The sequence below is a fragment of the Sus scrofa genome, chromosome 3 (genome assembly GCF_054392235.1).
Source record: "Sus scrofa isolate SSC_HxYL_T2T_F1_AM1 chromosome 3, Sscrofa_HxYL_maternal_Yorkshire_Landrace_v2.0, whole genome shotgun sequence".
Lineage (NCBI taxonomy): Eukaryota > Metazoa > Chordata > Mammalia > Artiodactyla > Suidae > Sus > Sus scrofa.
In genome coordinates, this window is record NC_139385.1 from 35,476,375 (window position 1) to 35,498,866 (window position 22,492).

Below are 22,492 nucleotides of genomic sequence, written 5' to 3' on the forward strand. Positions count from 1 at the left end.
TTTAAACTGATCATACCTTCACACGAATTCCCTTTTCCTTTTTGTCAAAAGTTGGAATGAATTTAAAATTTGCTTCTTGTGTTGTGGTGATGTGATGTCATGCCAGGGGACCTGGTACAGAATGGCAGGGACAGCATTAGCCTGTGGCGGGCATATAGAAAGGTACTATATCTATGAGCATTTTATTATTTTTTTTTATTTTTATTTTTTTGGTCTTTTGTCTTTTTTTTTTTTAGGGCCATACCAGTAGCATATGGAGGTTCCCAAGCTAAGGGTCAAATCGGAGCTACAGCTGCTAGCCTACATCACAGTCACAGCAATGCCAGATCCAAGCCTCGTCTGTGACCTACACCATAGCTCAGAGCAATGCTGGATCCTTAACCCACTGAGCGAGGCCAGGGACCCAACCTGAAACCTCATGGATACTAGTTGGGTCCCTTAACCACTGCACCACGATGGGAATTCCCCATGTGCATTTAAAAAATCTCACTTGGTCGCCAGGTAGAGCATGAGACTCTTAAAAACTCTCACTTGGTTAAAAAGTAGTGGAAATAAATTACGCAGTGGGATAAATGGAAGTGTAACACAAAGAGTAGGCACTTCAAAACCATCCACTTAATTGCCTGATTATCAAAGATGTAAAGGGGCTTTAAAAAAACACCTTAATTTGATTTTTCAGATGATTTTTTTTTTTTTTTAAGGCCGCACTCTCAGTATATGTAAGTTCTCAGGCTTGGGGTCAAATTGGTGCTGGCTTATGTGACAGCTACAGCAACACCAGATTCAAGCCATATCCGTGCAACGCTGGATTCTTACCCCACTGAGCAGGGCCAGAGGTTGAACCCGAGTCCTCATGGATACTAATTGGGTTCGTTACCACTGAGCTACAACAGGAACTCTCGATTCATGTTTAATCTGTAGGAATATGCTGTTCCTACACCCGAATGTCTAGATTCCTTACCCTCCATGGTTCCAAAAGAAGATAATATTTATTTTTCTTATTTTGGAGGTAATCAAAAATTCTACATTTCACTGATGCCTTAGAATTTCAGTGTGGGAGTTCTTTCTCATTGTGGCTCAGTGGGTTAAGAGACTGACACAGTCTCCATGAGGATGCGGGTTCAATCCTTGGCCTTGCTCTGTGGGTTAAGGATTGGGCGTTGCCGTGAGCTGTGGCGTAGGTCTTGGATGTGGCTTGGATCTGGCATTGCTATGGCTGTAGCAGCTCCGATTCGACCCCTAGCTTTCGAACTTCCATATACCATAGGTGTGGCCTTAAAAGAAAAAAAAAAAAAAAAAAGAATTTCCATGTACAGCCATAGGTAGGGGTGCTACAGCTCAAAGCTATTTCCTATTCCCTCTAAAATAGGAAAATATATAAAAGATTCTGAAATGCCTTAATGTAAATTCCTAAGGCAGCCTCTCTGAATAAAAGGATGATTAACAATGAAACAGGAAAATGCCAGAATATTATTTACCTCCAGTTTGCCCCAGAATAGTAAGCACATGCTACTCTCTTGAGGTCATTTGATCCTGGCTCATATTTTTTTTTCTCCCCATTTTGTGGATTCCCTCTCTCACATACACACATACACACCTTTGAACACCACAGGATTGAGCTGTGTGGGTCCACTTATATATGGATTTTGTCCAAAAAATACAGTACCTGTCTTTTCATTTCACAGACCTTTAATCAACTAACTGTAGAGAAAAGCTTGTGTCTGATTAGAGATCGCAATACATGCAATCAAAAGAGCTAGGGTGTGAGTCCTAATTCTACCCAAACGGCTTCAGCTTCCTGCCCTTGGTTAAGTCATTTATCATTTCCTTTGTTTTGGAGGCAGAAAGAGCAGGACCTGGATTTCCGACCGTGTGGGTGTGTCAGTGCCCGTAACTCCCGTGGTGTTCAAGGGTCAACTGGATACACACACGCATGTGCCAGTGTGTCCACAGCAACACAAGAGCATGGAGCAGCATCCGGCCTGGTGTGCAATCCTAGTGGGGGGGTGGGGTGGGCAGGGGGAGGCCCTCTGGGAGGGACGAGCTCTGGGAGAGAGAGACCCCCAGAGGCAGGACCTCCCCTGATGAAGGGGTGGGAGGGCGTGGGGAGAGGTGGCGGGGCGGCTCCGTTGAGATCCTGTCTGAGGAAGGGGACCTGGGCAGGGATGGGGGCTGTGAGGAAACTGCTACGGATAAGTGATTTTTGAGGCAGAACGGACAGATCTGGTGACGGGTTCTGAGGCATAAGGAAGGCACTGGGGACCATGGCCGTCCAGGTTCCTGCCGTGAGCCAGTGGGTGGATAGAGGTGCCATAAACTGAGACAGGAAATCCTGGAGGGGTGATTTCATGGGAAGAAGTGAGGGACCCCTGGAGACATTAGGGGTGGATGACGGTGCAGGTCTGGCCCTCACAGTCTGTGATCCTCACCCACAGCACATCAGGGTTTCGTATCTCTTTTGTGTGTTTTTGTGTGTATATCTGGACTCCGAGATTATCATTCAGTTTCCCACTTCTCAGGCTATGAGCTCCTTGAAGGCCATTGCTCAGAGAGGTTGACCACCTCTGGCGTGATGCTATGGGCCAGCACTCCAATCTCAGCCACGTAACATGATTTCCCATTAAAACTTCAATTATGACTAATTTCATCTCAAAAGTAGCACATACCCATTCTTAAAAACATTTACCTACGTCTTGGAAGAGGAATCTTCTACCTTTTTCTTCCTACATTTATATTATTTGAATTTAAGGACCCTATCTTACCCTTCAAATTTATTTAAAAAATTTAATTTAGCAAGAACTCATTTATACAATACTTTCAATTATGTAGAACACTGGCAGAGAACAAAGAAGAAATTCCCAAAGAAATAAACACTGATGTTGCAAAGTTCATGTACTTTACTTATAGAAGAAGGCTTGGCAGCATTTTCTATTTCAGCTGCCTATGTGTCTGCTTCTCCCACTATGGTTTGATTTTTTTTTTTTTTTTTTTTTTTTGGTCTTTTGTCGTTTTAGGGTCGCATCCGCCACATATGGAGGTTCCCAGGCTAGGGGTCAAATTGGAGCTGTTGCTGACAGCCTATGCCAGAGCCACAGCAACGCCAGATCTGAGCCGTGTTTGCAACTTACACCACAGCTCATGGCAATTCCGGATCCTTAACCCAGCGAGCGAGGCCAGAGATCGAATCCACAACCTCATGGTTCCTAGTTGGATTCGTTTCCGCTGCACCAAGACGGGAACTATCCTCAATAAATTTTAGTTGGATCAACAACAGAATCAGGATTCCACTATTACATTGTGTTTATTTGCTGCTTAATTTAAAGATTAGAAGCCGCAAATCAGAAAGGGAAAAGCAGCTGAAGGCGGCAGATGACAAAAATCAAATAATAATGATTTTAATAATCTAGTAATGATCTAGTTCATTCTGCGCATAGGCAAATGGTTTTATACACCTCAACAATGCCTTAAGGCACCAACATTTTGGGTTAGACACTAATTTGTAATTTACAACTGAATTATAGATTACATAGGAAAGTAATAGCTCACACTACATTAAGAAAGTAGAGGGTGATCTAATATTCTTTAAATACTTGTTGCATAAAAATAATGTATGTATGAGATGCAGGACACTGGGGGTGAGGTATAAATATCATCCAAGTAAGAGTCCCGTTGTGGCAGTCGGTTAAGGATCCAGCGCTGTCTCTGTGAGGATGCGGGTTTGATCCCTGGCTTCCTTAATGTGGGGTTAAGGATCTGGCGCTGCCACGAGATGTGGCATAGGTCACAGATGTGGCTAGGATCCGGTGTTACTGTGGCTGTGGCATAGGCTGGCAGCTGCAGCTCATCCAGTTCAACCCCTGGCCTGGGAACTTCCATAGGCCAAAGGTGTGGCCCTAAAAAGAAAAAAAAATATCATCCAAACAATGACTCTATCTTCATGAAATATTCTGGTTCAATAGTGAAGATAATACAGATTTATATCACAATGGCAAAAGGGGACAGGTGATAAAAAGATGCAGATCAAGTTATTGGAAATATATGATAGAGACGAAAATATTTTTACTGACAGGATCAGGTGACTTTCTTTAGGAAATGGCCCAAGGTTTGGGTTTTAAGAAACTCTGGACATGCAAAGCTGGGGTGAGAGGAACACTGTGAGCAAAGGAGGAGGGAAATATGGAGCGAGCTGCTGTCCCACCGAACTTCCAGCAGCGACGGAAACGCTTTAAAATCTGCACAGTTCTGTACAGTAGCCACTAACCACATGTGGTGAGCAGGTAGTTGAACAGTGTATACTGTGATGGAGGAGCTAAAGCTGAGAAACGTTTACTTCCTTTTAAGGACTTTCAATGTAAATCTAAACAGCCATCTGAGGCTAATGGACAGTGCAGGTAGAGTATGTATGAGATGATTTCTGTTATTTAGAAAAGTTCTGCTCCTTGATAAAGGTAGTTATTTTTTCGGGGTTGAATTACTCAGAATATCTCAGGCAAACTGCATTTTTCCCATACAAAGATCTATAGTTATGCCCCTGGACACTAGGTTAACCTACTCCACTCTCCACAATGCAATCCAACACAAACTTTCACATACGTTATCTCAACTCTTAGTAACCAGACTGGGACATAACTAGGCATGTGGCCCCACAGATCTGTAACTCCCCCCAACTCACACTGTTGAGCCACACCATAAAAGGAGCCCAGATCCCTGAGTCACTTCTTGGAGAAAGAGCTGACTAGTACAGCTGTCCAACCCACCCAGGACGATGTTCTGAGCAAGAAATGCACCTTGATTGGTTAAAACGATTGAGTTTGGGGGTTGTTAGAGCAGTCCAGTCCATTTAGTCAAAGTAATTAATACACAACCCAATTTTCTTTGGTATTTCATTTCTACCATGAGACAGCTCTGTGTACTGAACATCAATTTTTTCCTCTTTAAATCTACCTGCTACCATTTTTGTCTTTGATAAATATGGGATATAACTAGCTGGTAGCATCGGCATTTTAACTCATAGTCTCAGTAATGTTTCATATCAAACCACTTATGTGAACTAAATCATTTTCATTTATTTGATTTTCCCTTAAGTTTTGTTATCATTAATTTGTAGGTGGTCAAGGGAGTGATTTGTAATATCCTTCTTTAGTTGTTAGAAACAGAAATTAAGTTTAAATCTCATTCGTGCTGAGCACTACTAGGAAATGTTCTTTTGCGGATAAGTCAAAAGTTGAGATTCCTTCCAGCTGCTTTGACAAAAGACACTCATCTAAAGAAAGTAGCCTTTTTTTTTTTTTTTTTTTTTGTCTTTTTGCCATTTCTTGGGCCACTCCCGCTCCCACGGCATATGGAGGTTCCCAGGCTAGGGGTCTCATCGGAGCTGTAGCCACAGGCCTATGCCAGAGCCACAGCAACGTGGGATCCGAGTCGAGTCTGCAACCTACACCACAGCTCACAGTGACGCCGGATCCTTAATCCGCTGAGCAAGGCCAGAGATCGAACCCACAACCTCATGGTTCCTAATCGGATTCGTTAACCACTGCGCCACTATGGGAACTCCAGTACCCTATTTTGAATTTGATCAGAATTTATGACATTTACTGCTATTCTCACCTAAAGCAGAAATTAATTAAATTCTCCAACTATACACATGGGTTGGCATTTATCAGAAAGTTTACATAAGCATCAACAAAACTGTATGGAGATGTGCTTCATTACTGAGACACTTCTCTGGTACATGGTGACAACTATTCACAGGCACTTGATACCTGGAACATTCTTCTCTTCAACTTTCAACAGTTACTCAGTTTCCTTCTTAAGGTGTCACATCAATTTTGAAACCTATGATTATGTGCTTACAAAGTCGGTTTTTCCCCCTAATAACTTTAGCTAATTAGTGCTGTCAACAGTAACAGGAATTCTAAAATGTCCCCAAATAAGCAAGAGCTGGAGCACCTGCTTGAGAAGCAGCGCACACTTCCCACCCTCACGGTGAACACACACGGGAAACCCCAGGGGCCAAGCTGTTTCTATGGACTAGAGCTCAATGGACAACAACCTAGCCTTCCCTCACCGTCTGAAAACTTTAGATTCAGACATTAAAAAATAAATAAATAAATAAATAAAATCCCAGAGATTGTTCTTTCACATACAAAACCCAACTTTGCCGAAAATGAGTGGAATACCAAGTACTGTTCATGTGAAAGATAATAAATATTTTAAACTAGGATCCCTTAACATGAGGCCTAAACCACACACGTGACAAAAAGTCAGACATGTGTCTTTTGACAAGACAGCTTAGGATCTGATTAGACTCGGGGGCATATTGGTGTTTGAACACTCACTGCTGCTGTATCAGTCAGCTTTCGTGGATTAATACAACTGACGTATCACCAGGAGCTAGAAGCAGATGAAGCTCAGCAGGGGCCTGTCCCGGTGGTCGACCCCACGAGTTTGATAAGCTGACCGCTGGTGCTCGATTGCAGACAGTGACTGTGACATCCTGAATTCCAGGATCTCAATCCTGCACAGGAACCTAATTATTTTTATACAATGACAAGTTAAAATGCAGCTTTCTGCAAAATTTATCCTATTTTTTCCATTCTAATTCAAGTCTAATCTTTCTGAGTCACTCCCTCTGAGGTAACATACAGATCACCTTTGGTAATTCTGTATGTTTTTTTGTGGGTTTTTTGTTTTTTGTTTTTTTTGTTTTTTTTTTTTTGTTTTTTTGCCCTGAGTCCCATCTAGAGCAGAAAAGTAGAAATACAGCCTGTTGAGATATAAAGCAAAGCCTAGTTTAATGCAACTGTGGTGAGACAGATGAATTTTATCATCCGATCACTTCTGTGGAGTGTTTTAAAATACAAAAGTGCTCTCCCTGTATACCTCTTTATACTGATGAATTTACATGACAGTAACAGGTAGATATAAAGACACTTCTCTACTTTGCCAATATACACGGGATTTTTAAAATTAAATTTTAAACAGAAGGGAAAAGTAACAAAGGGTTAAAAAAGTAAGAAGAGAGCTGGCAAACTGGCATTAAACTGGGCATCTCATAAAAACACTATGAAGTGGGTTCTGTTTATCTTCATTGCACAATTGAGGAAATGAAGGCTCAGAGCAGAGAACTTGCCCTGGGTCACAGAGCTAGAAAATGGGAATTGATTCTAAGTATCTCTCACTTCAGGGGCCATGCTCTTGCTCTTGAGACATGATAGTGCTGCACATGTATAAATTCAAAGCATGGTCACAGTCGTTAGGGAAAGAATTGATACATTATGTAATCATCTCAAGGCCGCTTTGCTGTTCCTGTTGATACTCCTACCCTGTTTTCTTACATTTTTAATTCTTGCTCTCCATGCTCCTTATCATACTGCCATTGTAACATCTTTTTATTTCCCTAATTTCATTTTCCTCTACTTTCCCAGTTTTTCAAGAAGCACAAAAATTGTGTAAAATGTATGGTATTAATACCTCATTAATGCTAAAGCTTGACTTAACTGACACACAGAGATAATCCCTGTTTTACGTTAATGATTTAAAAATTCGAAGTTCCTTGCAGGAGTCAGGAGACCGTGCCCTCAAAACTCTTCTGATACTGATTTTATGAGACTCTGCAAGAAGACTTACTGTACACAGGCAGAGGCAACCCTATTGTCTGGTTCCTGGCAACAGCTATTTATACTGCATTGTGTGTTTGTTTCCATCTAGATGTTTGTTTTTTCTACCAGTAGGCAAAAGTACTATCTTCTAAAAATGCACTAGTCTGTCATCACATTCTCATATTCTAAATGTATCCAAAAAATCAAGGAGGCATATTGTTTTGGAGAAGCACAAATGCTGTCCGGCAGGTAACTACGTTTACTGTCTGGGTCTCTAAAGGTGAGGAAGAGCGGGTGGAGAGTGGAGGGGGCGGCTGAGGGCAGGAGCTGAAAGCAGAGAAAATGAAAAGAGGTGACTGGGTGGGGGTGCAGTGGGGTTTCTCCCAAAGAACACCAGAAAATCAAATTCAAAGTAAACAGGCATGAGAAAGGTGACTTTCAAATCTCAAATTCAGGAAAAACTTATTCTTTGAACATTCCAAATTTTGTACTCAGTGGTCTCTGGTCTCCAGCGGCTATAGCAAAGCATGTCATGCATAGGTCTTGCACACTTGGGTGTGCCAGAACACAGGACGGTAATGCCCAGACCTTTGGACATTTTTCTTAAATCAATCAGTGCCATACCTGTGCAGTAGCCATTTACAATATTTGAGAGTATTCTTAAGCTTTCTTGCTTTGTTTAAAAAAAAAAAAAACCCACAAAACTATGTAATGTGCTTAAGAAAACAAAACAAAACAAAATGATGGTGCAATGTGCATGATAACCAATTAAACCAAACATTTAAAGATATAATTAAGAGCTAGTTACCTTCTTGGTTTTAAACAATACAAACCATAAACATGCTAATTAGAAAAAAAATCATTTTCCTGGAATTACGTGCTTGTAAATCTAAAAGAAGCGGTGTTCTGAAAAACACTGAAAAGGAAATGGCCTCTCCGCAAGTGGGGGTGGGGGCCCCCCAAGATTGGAGAACATGAGAAAATAGACAAAATGAACCTGGAAGGATTTTACTGAAATGACGACTGGCTTCCTAAGCCCTCTCCACTGTATCCACTGCTGCCAAATCTCTAGAGTTCTATCAGTTCAGCAATCTTGAGAAAGAGCTATCAGGAACAGCATTAAGCTTTCCTTTCAGAGAACTTGGACCCGGTACACACTGGACAGAGAGTAGACAGACACACAGCATGGGAAGCAGACACACGCTGGGCCCGGCTGACAGGAATATGAATTCGGCAGTTTTGCCCCTGGCCACAGACAGACTGACCTTCCTTGAGACTTTTCTGGTTGCTCCCTTCAAGGCATTCCTTTTCTTTGAGCGGCTCAAAATCGCCAGCAGTTAAAATCTCCGGGAAGCCCTGTTGCTGCTTCTTGGAGCTATCGATCATGGTGAGAGGCTTCTGCAGACAGGCAGCATCAAGCAGGAGAAAAGCTCAATTTGCCGAAGGAACGGCAGAGGCCAGCGCTCAGAATCCCCTGGTCCCTGGCTCCTGGGTGCTCCTCACAATACCCAACCACCAGGCAATTCTGTCTTTTAAGCCGCAGAAGGCAGACGCTACCCCTTAGTTTCCAGCTTGACCTGCAAATCCACTTGGGCTGCTGGAAGCCCTAAACTCTCCCACGTAGTCGGGAGGCAGAGCCCCGGAGGCACGATGCTGAGAGCCCACCCCTTTTCCCAGCCAGCCCCCTTCCCCCTGCCATGCCAGCTTCCCCCGCACCGGGGACTTCGAGCTGCAGTTTGATGGTCCGAATCATCTGACAAACACTGACTCAAGCAGTTAAAAATAAATCCCCTAGTTGTTAAAAAGAGAAGACTTTGCTGATACCTAAGAAGACAAATTGCTGCCTGTGGTCTCTCTCCGGCTCTCTATAAACACAGCCGCGGACCGTGGAAATACTTTCTATCAGCCGGCCAAGCACATTCATTACTCATTAAGTTCTCCGGCTAAACAGACGGCGGTCTAGGGCATCTAGAGGAAGAGGGTCTTATCTCAGCAGAGGCACCACACTGAATAAACATGCTACTGGCAAATCTGGATAAAAACAGAGGCATGCCACCTCACAGCACTCTCGTGGCGTGCCTCTGCTGCGCCCGGCTCTCCCCGCCCCGGCTCGGCCGGCGCTGTCACAGGGAAGTGTCCGAACTGCGGCTCTCCGCCTCCGCCAATGCAGACCTGGGCGGCAATTTTCCTTTGTGCCACTAGTCGGCCGAGAGAGTTAACATCGCCATGATTGTGCTAAGGAAAAATCCTCTTCCCCCGCCGCGAAAAGCAGACACCGAGAGCTTCTAGCTCCTAACAGACTGATCCAGCGACCAGCCAAGTTGAAGTTCACCTGAGCTATCAGTGGGCACCTCTTCCCCGAGTCATGGTGCTGTCCTCTAGACACAGAGATGCTGCGTGAGGAAGATCTCTAGGTAAGGCAACTCCAGGCAAAGCGGAAACAAGTCTGCCTGCATACACCCCAAACGTGCATCTATCTACAGCCGACGCCAAAAAATAAATAAAATCTTATTTCAATGGTTCCAAGTATGTTCATTTGCAAAGAGCTCCCATAAAACCCCTCAGAGGTTGTGAGAGCAGTAGACGGAGTCCTCCTCCATGAGAGATCTGTTCACTTTTCTTAAAAAAATAATCAATATTTAGCAGTGTCTGGAATGCTGGAGAGTTGTCAATAAATACTTGTTGCATGACTGAGTGAATGAATTAAAGCAAAATACTCAGAGCTCTTCTTTTGATAATACGCAGCGTCACTAATTTAAGGTAAACAACTGCATACATGTTCTTTAAAGAAAGCCCATTTTTTCTCTTTAAAAGAAAATACACAAATACACTTTCTATGTGCATCTGACATGGTCCTTCTGTGGAATAAAGAAAGGTTCATTTTACAGACAGAAAAATCAATATTTTCATCAATTAACAGAGATACGGACTAGAAGAAGACTCTTTCCTTTGTCCCTGGTTCCAAGGCTGGTGTGCACTAAACCTGTGCTGTTCTAGAAAGATAGTTATCTACTCTTCTCCAGCATCTCTCGAGAATGAGATTACACAACACATGACATGCGTCTTGTCAACTGAAATTCCTTCTGAGGCAGTTTAAAGCCATCATTGCTGGTCTAAACCCCTGCAGGAACAAGCAGCGGACAAACTTAACACACTTCTCAAAAATGCCCTTGAATGCTGTTATTTCTGATCCTAAGGCTTCTATTCGTCAAAATTAACTGTTCCTACACCTTTAAGAGAGTGTTCTTACACTCCTTTAAGGAGTAAGAAAAATAAACATCATTATTTGCAGACATTCTTTCGGTCGGTCACTTTATTAGAAGTTTTATAAAGTTTATCTCATTTAACCCCCAATAGCCCTGTGCGATTCTTTGATTATTCATACATTATAGACATTTTACAGACCGAGGCCAAAGTCACAAAGCTTGAAAGAGTGGCAGGCCTGGAATTTAACCAAAGTCTTATTCGTTCTTCAAAGCCCATGTCTTTTTTTCTATGGCAATGCAGTGCCTGCTACCCACTAAAATATGCTCCATTTCCAGCATATTTTAGTTTGATCTTGGGACATGTTTAACAGCAGAGACCATAACTTTTATGGCCTTCTAGTAATTCTATTCCTAGTGAGGGCGAAGGAAGCCAACATAATCATACTAGAAGGCTTTTATGAAAGCAATTTAATTTTTCCTGAAACAATAACAGCAGCCAACTTTAGTGTTTACAAAGAGCCGCAGTCTAAGTACTCTTCATATAGTATCTCATTTATTCTGTTGACAGACCTGTGAATTCAATGTTGTTATCTGAATTTATAGATGAGAAAACTGAGGCTTAGAAAAAAATCAAATATTTTGTCAGAGGTCACATATCTCATAAGCGGTGGCCAGCTTGATTCCAGGGCCTACATTCTTAATTACTTTGCAAACAGAACAAAAACGATAAACCCCTAAATCCTTTTTAGGATGCTGCTTTTTAAATTGTGCCCAACTGCTTTTTAACTGCAAGTGTAGAAACCTGAGTAGATACAGAGCTACACCAGCCATTTAAAAATCCTTTATTGGCTCTGTGTATGTGTGTGTGTTTAGTATGTTTAAAAGTAAAACAGTTCTCTTTTAAGGATCCTCTGTAAGCTTATTGTTTTTGTATCCAATAAATATTTAAAAAAAAAACGCAATAAGGAAACATTTTCTTGTTGTAAGTTTATATTACAAGTTTTGCCTCTGTAATTCTGAAAGGTAATAATGATTTCTCTAATAGTGAATATGCCTAAAAGAACACTTAATTTGCTTCCCACCCCTTTTATGGCTGCACCTGAGGCATATGGAAGTTCCTGAGCCAGGGGTCAAATCAGAGCTGCAGTTGTGGCCTACACTACTGCCACAGCAACACCAAATCTGAGCCTCACCTATGACCTACGTTGTGGCTTGCATCAATGCTGGATCCTTAACCCACTGAGGGAGGCCAGGGATCGAACCCGCGTCCTCTCAGAGACATCTGGTCCTTAACCCACTGAGCCACAGAGGAGGAACTCCCTACTTTGCTGTTTGAAAACATCTGCAATAATTTCACATTCACAGAGCATTTTCCTGAACCATCTGAGAGAAGGCTCTGGTACCCCACCTCTTTAAGTGCTCTGCTGTACAAGTCCTACAAACAAGGATATTCTCCCCGTGCACAGTATGACCACCAGTATTGGAAATTAACCCTGATATATGACTGCCGTCTAATTCAGACTCCATTCCAGCTCCACTTGCTGTTCCAACAACATCCTTTTGAGCAAAATTACATATGGCACTGAGTTTCCAAGTCTCTTTAGTTTTTTTCATCTTAAAACAGTTTCTCAGTCTTTCCTGACATTTCTTTCCTTGACTTTTGAAGATTACAGGCGAGTCACCTTGGAGAATTACCCTCGGTTAGAATTCACTTGATGTGTCTTCAAGATTAAATATAAGCCACGGCAGGAATATTTCTGCCAGCAATGCCACGGAAACAACGATGTGTTCTCTGCATCCCATCAGGTGGTGCACAAATTCAATCTGTCTCACAGCTGATGATGTTTATTTTTATTAATTTATTAAAGTCGTATTGGCCAGGTTTCTTCACTGCAAAGTTAATTTCTCTTTATAATTATTTTATGGGGCCGAGTTACTTATTTCTAGGATGACTGCCAAATGGTGATTTTAAAAATCCCATCATTCCTTCTACATTTCATAGTGGCACACCCTAATGTAAGGAAAAAACCTTCTCTTCATTTGGCTTATCTATTTGTATCAGTGTGGTCTCAGGGATTCCTATGTCATTCAAAGGGTTGTAACATGCTCTTACATTATCATTTCGAAGCTCAAATCATTCCAGAACTGGTCAGTGGGAATCCCTTTGAGCTGGCTTCCGCTCCTTACTGTTTTGACCTCATCATTTGAGCACTTTCTTACTTCTTGGCACACGATGGTCGAAGCTTACGATTCACTTTTCCTGCTCTGCTGAGAAACCATGGTGTGCTCAATGCTATCTGAGGGTCACTGTTCCCAGGCCTTTTCTGCAGTCATAGGTAGGGAATATGTCTGTGAGTTTATTTTATTTATTTATTTTTGGCCGCCCTTCAGCATGTGGACTGCCCAGGCCAGGGGTCAGATCCCAGGCACAGTTGCAGCCCTATGCCACAGCTGTGGCAACAGCAGATCCTTTAACCCACTGTGCTGGGCCAGAGATCAAACCTGTGTCCTGGTGCTGCAGAGATGCCACCAATTGCGCTGTGCCACAGCGGGAACTCCTGTGAGTTTATGTCTATTAACAGATGTAAACACAGACCTATATTTAAGTATGTACATATATATGTATATTAAAAAGCCATGAGTTCAGCCCAGTGCCTCCAACTCCAATAACCCCGCAGGTTTATGCTGTTTCTTTCTTTTCTGTATTTGTAACCTCCCTCCCCTGTAGTGAGAACCTTGTCTCAGCCACTCCACTCATGGATGCCCTGTTCACCCCATTACTGTCACTGCAGAAGCCAATCCCTGTGTAGATGTCTCCTTGCCCCAGAGGGGCTCTGAAGCCTGCACTCCCACAGGACAGCTGCCTTGCCCAGCCCCAATGTCTTTTGGATGGAATCAGGGCTGGAGGGAAGAAGGAGACTAGCATTCTCTCCTGGTAAAAGCAGCCCGCAGGTGACACGTGAACTGCTTACTCAATGTGCTACATCATCCACAGGGTCATTTGGCTCTATTGTCATGAGGGACATTTAACGTCAGATGATAGGTGATTAAATTCACTTTGGCTATGATAAATCTGCTTCCACGGTGTTTGCGTCTACACTCAAAAGAGCTGTTTTAGTATGAAAGAGAATACCATAAATCTGGTCAATTTTCCCACTACCCCAAGCACAGATATTTAATAAGCGTGAGAAAAAGCGTATGGCTTGGAGACTAGGAACAATCCAAGAAAGGCTTCAGGGAGTCGGAACAGAAACAAACACGGCTCAAGGGACCTACACAAAAACTTGGCAGAGTCAATATATGCTTACAAAACTGCTGACAAAAAAGACCGTCGCTCTGATGAAGATATGCTTCAATAAGGAAAAACCTGAGAGTGCTACCAACTGGGCAATGTTCCACCAACGTAAAAACACTCAAAAATAATGAATGAACAATCAGTAGCAGAATGGAAAGAGATGGCTAAGCACTGCGCGTATGGCTTCAGGGTTCTGGCCCGAGACGAGGAAGACGCCCTTGTTGCCTCTGCCTCTTGGTGCTTCTTTGTAACAGGTCCTCTGGGGGCCGCTCCCTGGTTCACAGGAGCAAACGCAGGCTTCCTTCTCACAGTCTGAATGCAGTACCACAAAGTTTATGGAGAGGTGGTTGGTCAGGTGGGATGCATTTAGGGAGAAAAATTTCAATTCAGATGACACATAAGTATTTTTCCTATGGGTGTCATATTTTCAGTAAAATATCTATTTGAGCTTTAATTTTCTCTTAACATTATAAACACCACAATAAAATATTATACCTCTTGACAATTACTAAAGGGTTATGGTAAATCCCAATAATTCGATAATTATTTGGCCCAACTTGATAATCCTGGTAACTGAAAATATATATATATATTTTTGGAAACAAGGACATTCACAGAGTGCTGTCTGGGCACTCAGACAGTGCGTCTTCCAAGTCCTCCATCTGAACCACTGTTCAGATACACGGACACTGAGTAAGACTGCAGATATAGAGAGATTACGGAAATGACGGACGGTTTCATGGGGAGGGGTTCATTTTCTGACACGTCTAAGATCATAAGATTTTGGAAGAATATCAATGATTTGAGCAAGTAAGTACTGTAGCATAACTGATACTACAACTGGGCAAAAGAATCCAATATTAGGTCTGTCATCTGTGTTTATGATAACCTTTCATTCAAGAATACGGCCTCTTGTGTGGGCTTCATCCTCTCTGAGGACGTGAACGGCAACCCTGGCGAGGTTTCTCAGGATTGGAACTGGACCACACGCGCCCTGCCGATTAACCCTGCTTCCACTGAGGGAAGACAACTTGCCGTGCGGCAGAGGACACGTTTCCTAACTCCTCTTGGGCAGATCTCACACCACAGCGGCACCAGCCCATCGCAGCGTCCTGACAGCAGTTAAGTGACTGGTTCCCTCTGTCTCCTGCCCAAACCTTTAGTTTTGTGGAGAATCAAGAGATGACAGAAGGAGCTTTGTCAGTTCTAAGAAAGTCATCCAAATCCTTTCTCTGTTTCTAAGCCTGATAAGTTCCTTATAAACACATAAATACAGACAACTGGCTGGAAGATGGAAAACAAAGATTCTGCACCTTCCAAGCGGCCTTGCTGGAACTCTGAGGTATGGAACACAAGGGAGAAAGGGATGACTACATCTCAGAGGGTTTAGTGTGAATAGAAGGGAGGGGTGACGGGGTAAGAGGTTCAAGTCCTAGTGGGGACCAGAAGGCACATCGTGAAGTGATGACCAGTGTGATGCTGAGGTCAGCACTTGTAGCAACAAGGAACTGTCTACCGTAGGGCTTCTTGACCTTTTTCTTTCTTTTTTTACAGCCTAGCTCCTGATCCTTTTTAATATAACTTCTTTCAAATCGCTTTCCATGCAACTTTAATACCACAGACTTACTGTATACCTGTTTGTATGCTGTATGTATAGCTGTACATTATACATTAAAAAAGGATTTTTTGCCCATTCCCCAAGCATCAATTTTCACTCCTGTTGAGAATGCTTCATCTGCAAGAGGGAAAGCCAGTACTTCTTTGTTGAGGAAAAATAGTACAATAATAAGAATGAACTGTGTGTAGGAAACCCTCAATGAGAAAACAACAAATGTTCACCATCTGTGATAATGGTTTTTCGATCACAAGAAAATCTGGTGGATTCTTGAGGATCTTTCTGACCCTCAGCAGCTCTGAGGGAAACATGTATTGATAGTTGCTGTTGTTTTTTAAAGTGCAGTTCAGGAGTTCCCGCTGTGGCTCAGCAGTAATGAACCTGACTAGTATATGAGGATGCGGGTTCGATCCCTAGCCTTGCTCGGTGGCTTAAAGGACCCGGCATTGCCATAAGCTGTGGTGTAGGTTGCAGACGCGGCTCAGATCCTGCGTTGCTGTGGCTGTGGCTCAGATTCAACCTGTAGCCTGGGGAACTTCCACATGATGCAAGTACAGCCCTTTAAAAAAAAAAAAAAAGTGCAATTCAGATAAGGAATGAGTGTTTTTAAGTCACTCTTCCAGTGAAGGCATAGGTTTTTTGTTTTTTCTTTTCTGGTTGCACCCGAGCGCTGGTCCTGCACTGATGCCTGCGTCTGTATGTCTTGCCAGAGAAACCCCAAAGCTAGCAGACATGCAGCCCTTGGAGGATAACCAAGGAGGTAATTCCAGAAATGAACCCCAACAGATTCCACCATTTGGGGAGTGCCTGTTGGTCCTGTCCTAGGAATTTTATATGCGTTTTCCCCCAATTTTTATAATCACAGGAAACAACTATTTCCTGTGATTTCCATATAATATTCACAGCCAAGGATCAGATCCAAGACACAACTGCAGCCTGTGCCTCAACTGCAGCAATGCTGGCTCCTTAACCCACTGGACTGGCCAGGGACTGAACCCACGTCGCCACAGAGACAATGCTGGATCTTTAACCCACAGTGCCACAGCAGGATCTCCCGGTGAACACATGTCTTTAGTCCTGGTTTTCTCACCCTGACATTCTTGTCACCAAAAGCCTGCTTGTTTGCTTTTTCTTTTTACTATATTTACATGTGATTTTCAGTGGCATGTATTAGGGAAAGTTGGGAATTTAATTTTGGAGAGGGTGGTGATAATATCTAAGATGGATTTATGAATATTAGAGACAGGACGGTTTTGTGGAAGGAACATGACTTCAAACGTAAGTTGGCTGAAAAATCTCTGAGATCTTGGAAAAGTGGCCACATCCTTGTGCTGTGGCTGCCTCAGCCATAGAAGTGCATCAACAATAACAGCAGTAGTTGTTTCCTGTGATTATAAAAATCGGGGGAAAACGCATATAAAATTCCTAGGACAGGACCAACAGGCACTCCCCAAATGGTGGAATCTGTTGGGGTTCATTTCTGGAATTACCTCCTTGGTTATCCTCCAAGGCTGCATGTCTGCTAGCTTTGGGGTTTCTCTGGCAAGACATACAGACGCAGGCATCAGTGCAGGACCAGCGCTCGAACCAGGCCGCCACACACATTCTGATGCCCGGCCCCACCCGCTGAGGCTGCTGTGGGTGCATGTAAAGTTCATCATTTTTTGGTTGGGCCCTTAATACCTTCCAACAGCTTTCTGCGACTTGAGATTTCATTTACTAGATTAAATGTGAAATATTTATACTTGCAGAGAACCTTGCTGATACTTTTTCACTTGACGGGAACAATGAAATAGAAAAACTGCCCCAGGGTACTAATTACAGCCCAATAGTCAGCCATGGGCTCTGAGAACTGGACAGAACAAACCATAGGACATAATTTCAGGGACCCAAGGATGTATTCTTGGATGAGTTCTTTATGGAAAATTTAAAAATTTTGTGTTTTCAGAGTTCCTGTTGTGGCTCAGTGGTTAATGAATCCAACTAGGAACCATGAGGTTGCGGGTTTGATCCCTGGCCTTGCTCAGTGGGTTAAAGATCTGGCGTTGCCGTGAGCTGTGGTGTAGGCTGCAGACTCGGCTCGGATCCCGAGTTTGCTGTGGCTCTGGTGTAGGATGGTGGCTACAGCTCCGATTGGACCCCTAGCCTGGGGAACCTCCATATGCCACGGGAGCAGCCCAAGAAAAGGCAAAAAGACAAAAAAAAAAAAAAAAAAAAAAAAATTGTGTTTTCATGTTGTTAACCTTGAAGAAAAAAAAGCCAAGTGTTGCCATGTAAGAATGAAGAGTAAAGAGAGCCGGATATTGTGATGCTGACATATTCAAGCCTGGAGAAGACAAAGTGTTTGCAGCCTGCAGGGGTTTGAACAGAGAAGATGGGAGAAATGCGTCATCATGGCAGGTGCAGCACAGGGGCTGAGCTGGTGCTGGAGCCAGGAGCACCGGTCAGCTGATCCGCTGCAGCCACATTTATGCAAAAAATGTATCTGTCATGGTAAATTAACATTGACTAGAATTTCATTAGCTTTGTAGATTTTTGAAAATAATGTACAAAAAAGTGTTCTTGCTTTACAGTTGTGTAAGTGCTACTGAGCACAAGGAGTTTACACTTCTTTTAGAGTTGTACCTAATTCTGCAACATTATACTAATAAAAATTAAGTCACCTACTTGTTCTTAAAGGGTCAGTACATTTCTTAAGTTTGGGAACCGCTACCTTCACTGTATGACACAAATGGGGAGAGGGGGCCTGTTTAACTTTGCTGCTGGGCTTCCACAACCTTATCCTGAGATGAGCTTTAAGTATTGGCCTTTGTTTAGCTCGTATGACTGGGTATCCTATTCTGCGATCTTGGGAGTCATGACAAAAGGCAGAGATAACACCAAGCATGGCTTGAGAAATTAAGGGAGCATGACGATGTCCCAGGTTCAATATAAAATCCTGCCGTGCCCTCACACATGCTCCCAAATGTTTCCTTTATCACTCACTGACTCACTTTGAATGACCGGCACCACTGTTCCAATACGTTTTTCTGCAAGTAACGGGCCCTGTGAGATTTATGAATACTGAGGTCTTCAGACATAAACTCCATTTCGCTTTCTCACTCTCGTCCTACCTTCTGTCTTCGAGGAAAAAGTCATCTTTTTTTCTTGTCAAGGGGAAGCCTGACACTCTGTTTAGGACTGTAGTTTCCTTCCACCTACTTACAAAACGGTGATCAGTGAATCCAACTTCTCCGCTAGGATCCTTTGTGCCCACTGAGACCACACTGGCATCAACTCTCGACACCCCAACGCACACAGAAACACATATACCCTACCTCGGATTCCTGCACTTGTTGCTTTCTAAATGGCAATTTCTTTTCTTTTGTCTTTTTAGGGCTACACCTGTGGGATTAGGAGGCAAATTGGAGTTGTGGCTGCCAGCCTGTGCCACAGCCACAGCAACTCGGGATCCAAGCCATGTCTGTGACCTACACCACAGCTCACAGCAACGCCGGATTCTTTAACCCACTGAGCGAGGCCAGGGATTGAACCTGTGTCCTCATGGATGCTAGTCAGATTCGTTTCTGCTGAGCCATGATGTGAACTCCCTAAATGGCAATTTCTAAATGCATTTTCCTTCTGCAGTTAAAATACCCTTGATTTTAAGATTATATGCTATACTCAGCACTAATTCATCTCTAATTTCATAAGACAGGCTTTACTTGACTTTACTGGAAAAACAAAGTTGTTTTTCATTTGTTTGTTTCTTCTGTTTTTTGTTTTTTAAAGACAAGCAATGGGCTAGCCTAGACCTCAGTTTGGTCCAGCTCTAGACAATGCACTTTAAAACCAATCCATGCTGTCTTATTCATGCTTGTAGTCCTTACGCCTGCTCAATGAATGCTGCTGGTATAAATAAATGAATGCCACTCAAATGACCCATATGCACCCCGGCCTCTCCCTACCAACCTAATTCTGCCCACATTTCCTAGCTTGGCATTCGAAGTGATCAATGCTTTGTCTCCACTCTCCTGAGGAGCGTTATTAACCTGCAATGTGTTCCCTAGGCTTCAGCTCAATCAAGCTGCTTTATGCCCTAATACACTTGAGTTTTCCTTGTCTTTCTTTGCTCAAGTTTTCTCTTCTGCCTGAAATTCTCTTATTTCTGACCTCTGCCCATGGAAACTGTACCCAAGCAAGAACTAGGTCCAGTATCAATCTCTTCCAGAAGCTTTCCAGGATGTCGCTCAACATCCCCAAAGAGACAGGTCTGAACACTCAGAGCACCTGTCACAGGAGGACTCAGCATTCTGTGACTACTAAGATGATGGTGCAGGTCACCAATGGCTGCATGTCCCGGGCTGTGCACTGACGCACTGCATGTGTGCACAGTGCCGGGTACATCACACGTGCCGGCTCCATTTACTCTCCTTGATAACTCTATCTACTACTCTCTCCTTTTGCATCAGGGCACCAAGGGGTAAATAACTTGCCCAGCAACACGACTTCTAAGGAGCAGAAGAGAGACTTGTAACCGAGGCGGTACAGTGCAGGACACTAGCCTTTCGCAGTGGGTTCTGTGAGAGAATAAGCCCTCATGCCCAAAGGCATCCACGGTACAGAACAAATTAACTTTTCTCCTGTGCATCTAGACTGCTCTTAGCTATGCCATCCTTGGAATAATTGAAAAAAAACAGTCACTCTAACCACATTTGTAAGGATTAATTTTCTCACAGAACCTTGGTTGAAAGCGCTTTTTTTTAATCTGTGCTCTAGTCTCTAAATTATTTTTAATATTTATTCATTTAATTATAGCTGATTTACAATGTTGTGCCAATTTCTGTTGGACAACAAGCTGACCCAGTCATACATATGCATATATACAATCTGGGAAAGACTTTTTTTTAAAGCAAACTTTCTTTCGTATTAGAAAAGTAAAAAAATATTGCATAGGTTGCAGTCCTTGACAGTCAAGTGTATTCATGAACAACGAACATCTTCACGTAAGCATCTCTGCTTGGAAGACGCAGAGGGTACTCCACCGCGGAAAGGGGTGCTTTTCACAGCTCCTCTGCTTTCTCTCAACTCATGTGGATATTCTTCACACTCCTGATATCCCTTCCCCATCTTATTCAATTTACAATTTTCAAAAGCTGGACCTGCATTTCCTTCATCTGTAATGAAGTTCTTACATTCCTAGTCCACAGTAGATGGTAAGCATCTTCCTTACAGGAAACGACCTGCTACTTTTTTGTTGTCATCATAGGGTCTGACAGACATTTAAAAATCAAGATTACTGAGGTATAAAGACAGTAAGGTACATTCGCTCAGAGTGTATAATTTGGGGAGTTTGGATGGAGGTAGACACCTGTGAGACCACGGCCCCACTTGAGGTCCACAACATTTTCATCATTCCCGAGAGTTTCCTGCTGCTTTGCAGGACATCCTCAGCCTCAGGTAATCCCCGATCTGCTTTCTATCACTACAGAATAGTTGGCCTTTCCCAGTATTGCAAGTCAATGAAATCATACAATATGGAGTCTTTTGTGTCTGAATTCACTCACTAAGCAGAATGATTCTGCGAGAGATCCATGTGGCTGCACATAACACTAGTTGGCTCCTTCCCATTTCAGTTTTGAGCTACTATGAATCGTTTTGTCGTGAACATTTTTGTATAAATCTTTACATAGACAGTTACACTCCTTTTGAATAAAGGCTTGGTCATATAGGAAGTGATGCTTATCTTTTGAAGAAACTATGGTTTCATGAATAGAACTTTATTGGCAGCTTTATTTTTAACAGCTAGAAACTGCAAATAACCATCTATACACAGGTAAATGAGTATGTTTTGGTGTATCCATAAAATGGAATATTAATCAGCAATAAAAAGTAATAACATACTATAACATGGATAAATCTCAAAATAATTATGCTGAATAAAAGATGCCAGACAAAAAAAAAGGGAACATGTATGTGTGATTCCATTTATAAAGAATTCTAGAAAACGCAAACTAATCTAGAGTGACAAAAAGCAGATCAGTGGTTGCCTGGAGACTGTGTGGTGGAAAGAAGAATGATTACAAAGGGCCACAAGGAAATTTTTCAGAGTGATGAAAATGTTATTTTGATTATGGTGCTATCAAAATTCTTTAGGTTGAATACCTTAAATATGTGCAATTGATTGTACATACTTCAGTTATACTTCAATAACTTTTAATGAAAAACTTCCTTTTGTTGCTTTAAAAAAAAAAGACAATGGCACTTCTGGAAACAGACAAATTGTTTGATGTGATATGGTAACTTTGAAAGAGTCTCTACTATTTACAAAACTTTAATGTCACAGAAGATTATGTACCTCGGCATCTAAACTCTGAAAACAACTGAGCAGCAGAACTGATCTAAAGACTCTTAAAACAAAAACAAACCCCCCCCAAATCCCATTAAAATAAATAAAATAAAACGGGGCCATATGTAATAATGGAGTGACTTCTCGTGTGTGCTGGTATGATGCGCGTGGTGGCGGAGGGTCTGTAGGACTCTGGTGGACTGGTGTGTGCTACAGATGAGGCCCGTGAAGGGGTAGTGACCCTGAACAGGGAAAACAAACAAACAAAAATGTCAGCAAAAAACATTTCATGCGACAAAGAAGGACATGCTTAATGCGAAAAGCCGTGATGGATGAGGATATGACAGTTGTGACTATGGACAAAACAATAGAACTACCCTTAGAAAACAAACAGGCCAGGAGAAGCACAGTGGCATAGACCGAAGCACACAAATAACAGGAGACTGT

At 42.6% G+C, this 22,492-nt stretch overlaps 1 protein-coding gene and 1 long non-coding RNA gene across 46 annotated transcripts in view; both read right to left on the reverse strand.

The window, feature by feature from the left end:
• Positions 1–22,492, reverse strand: part of MRTFB (myocardin related transcription factor B) — a 296,254-nt gene that overhangs the window by 70,613 nt on the left and 203,149 nt on the right. For 4 of the 45 annotated variants that reach the window (XM_085017559.1, XM_085017557.1, XM_021086580.2 and 1 more), the window contains exons 1-2: positions 9,426–9,767; positions 8,867–8,999 (exon numbers count right to left, since the gene is read on the reverse strand). The exons of 37 other annotated variants lie outside the window; for them this stretch is intronic. In XM_085017559.1, the coding sequence (XP_084873685.1) occupies positions 8,867–8,987 (121 nt within the window). In that variant the 5' untranslated portion in view covers positions 8,988–8,999; positions 9,426–9,767. Of the gene's footprint in view, positions 1–8,866; positions 9,220–9,425; positions 9,768–22,492 lie in introns of those variants that run through there. 4 more of the 45 variants (XM_085017558.1, XM_085017556.1, XM_085017542.1 and 1 more) reach the window with 1 other exon arrangement.
• On the reverse strand, positions 12,652–19,506 carry LOC146404532 (uncharacterized). The gene is made up of 2 exons (XR_014840797.1): positions 17,321–19,506; positions 12,652–16,398 (listed from the first exon to the last, which is right to left on the reverse strand). It is a non-coding gene; the product is annotated as an uncharacterized LOC146404532 (long non-coding RNA).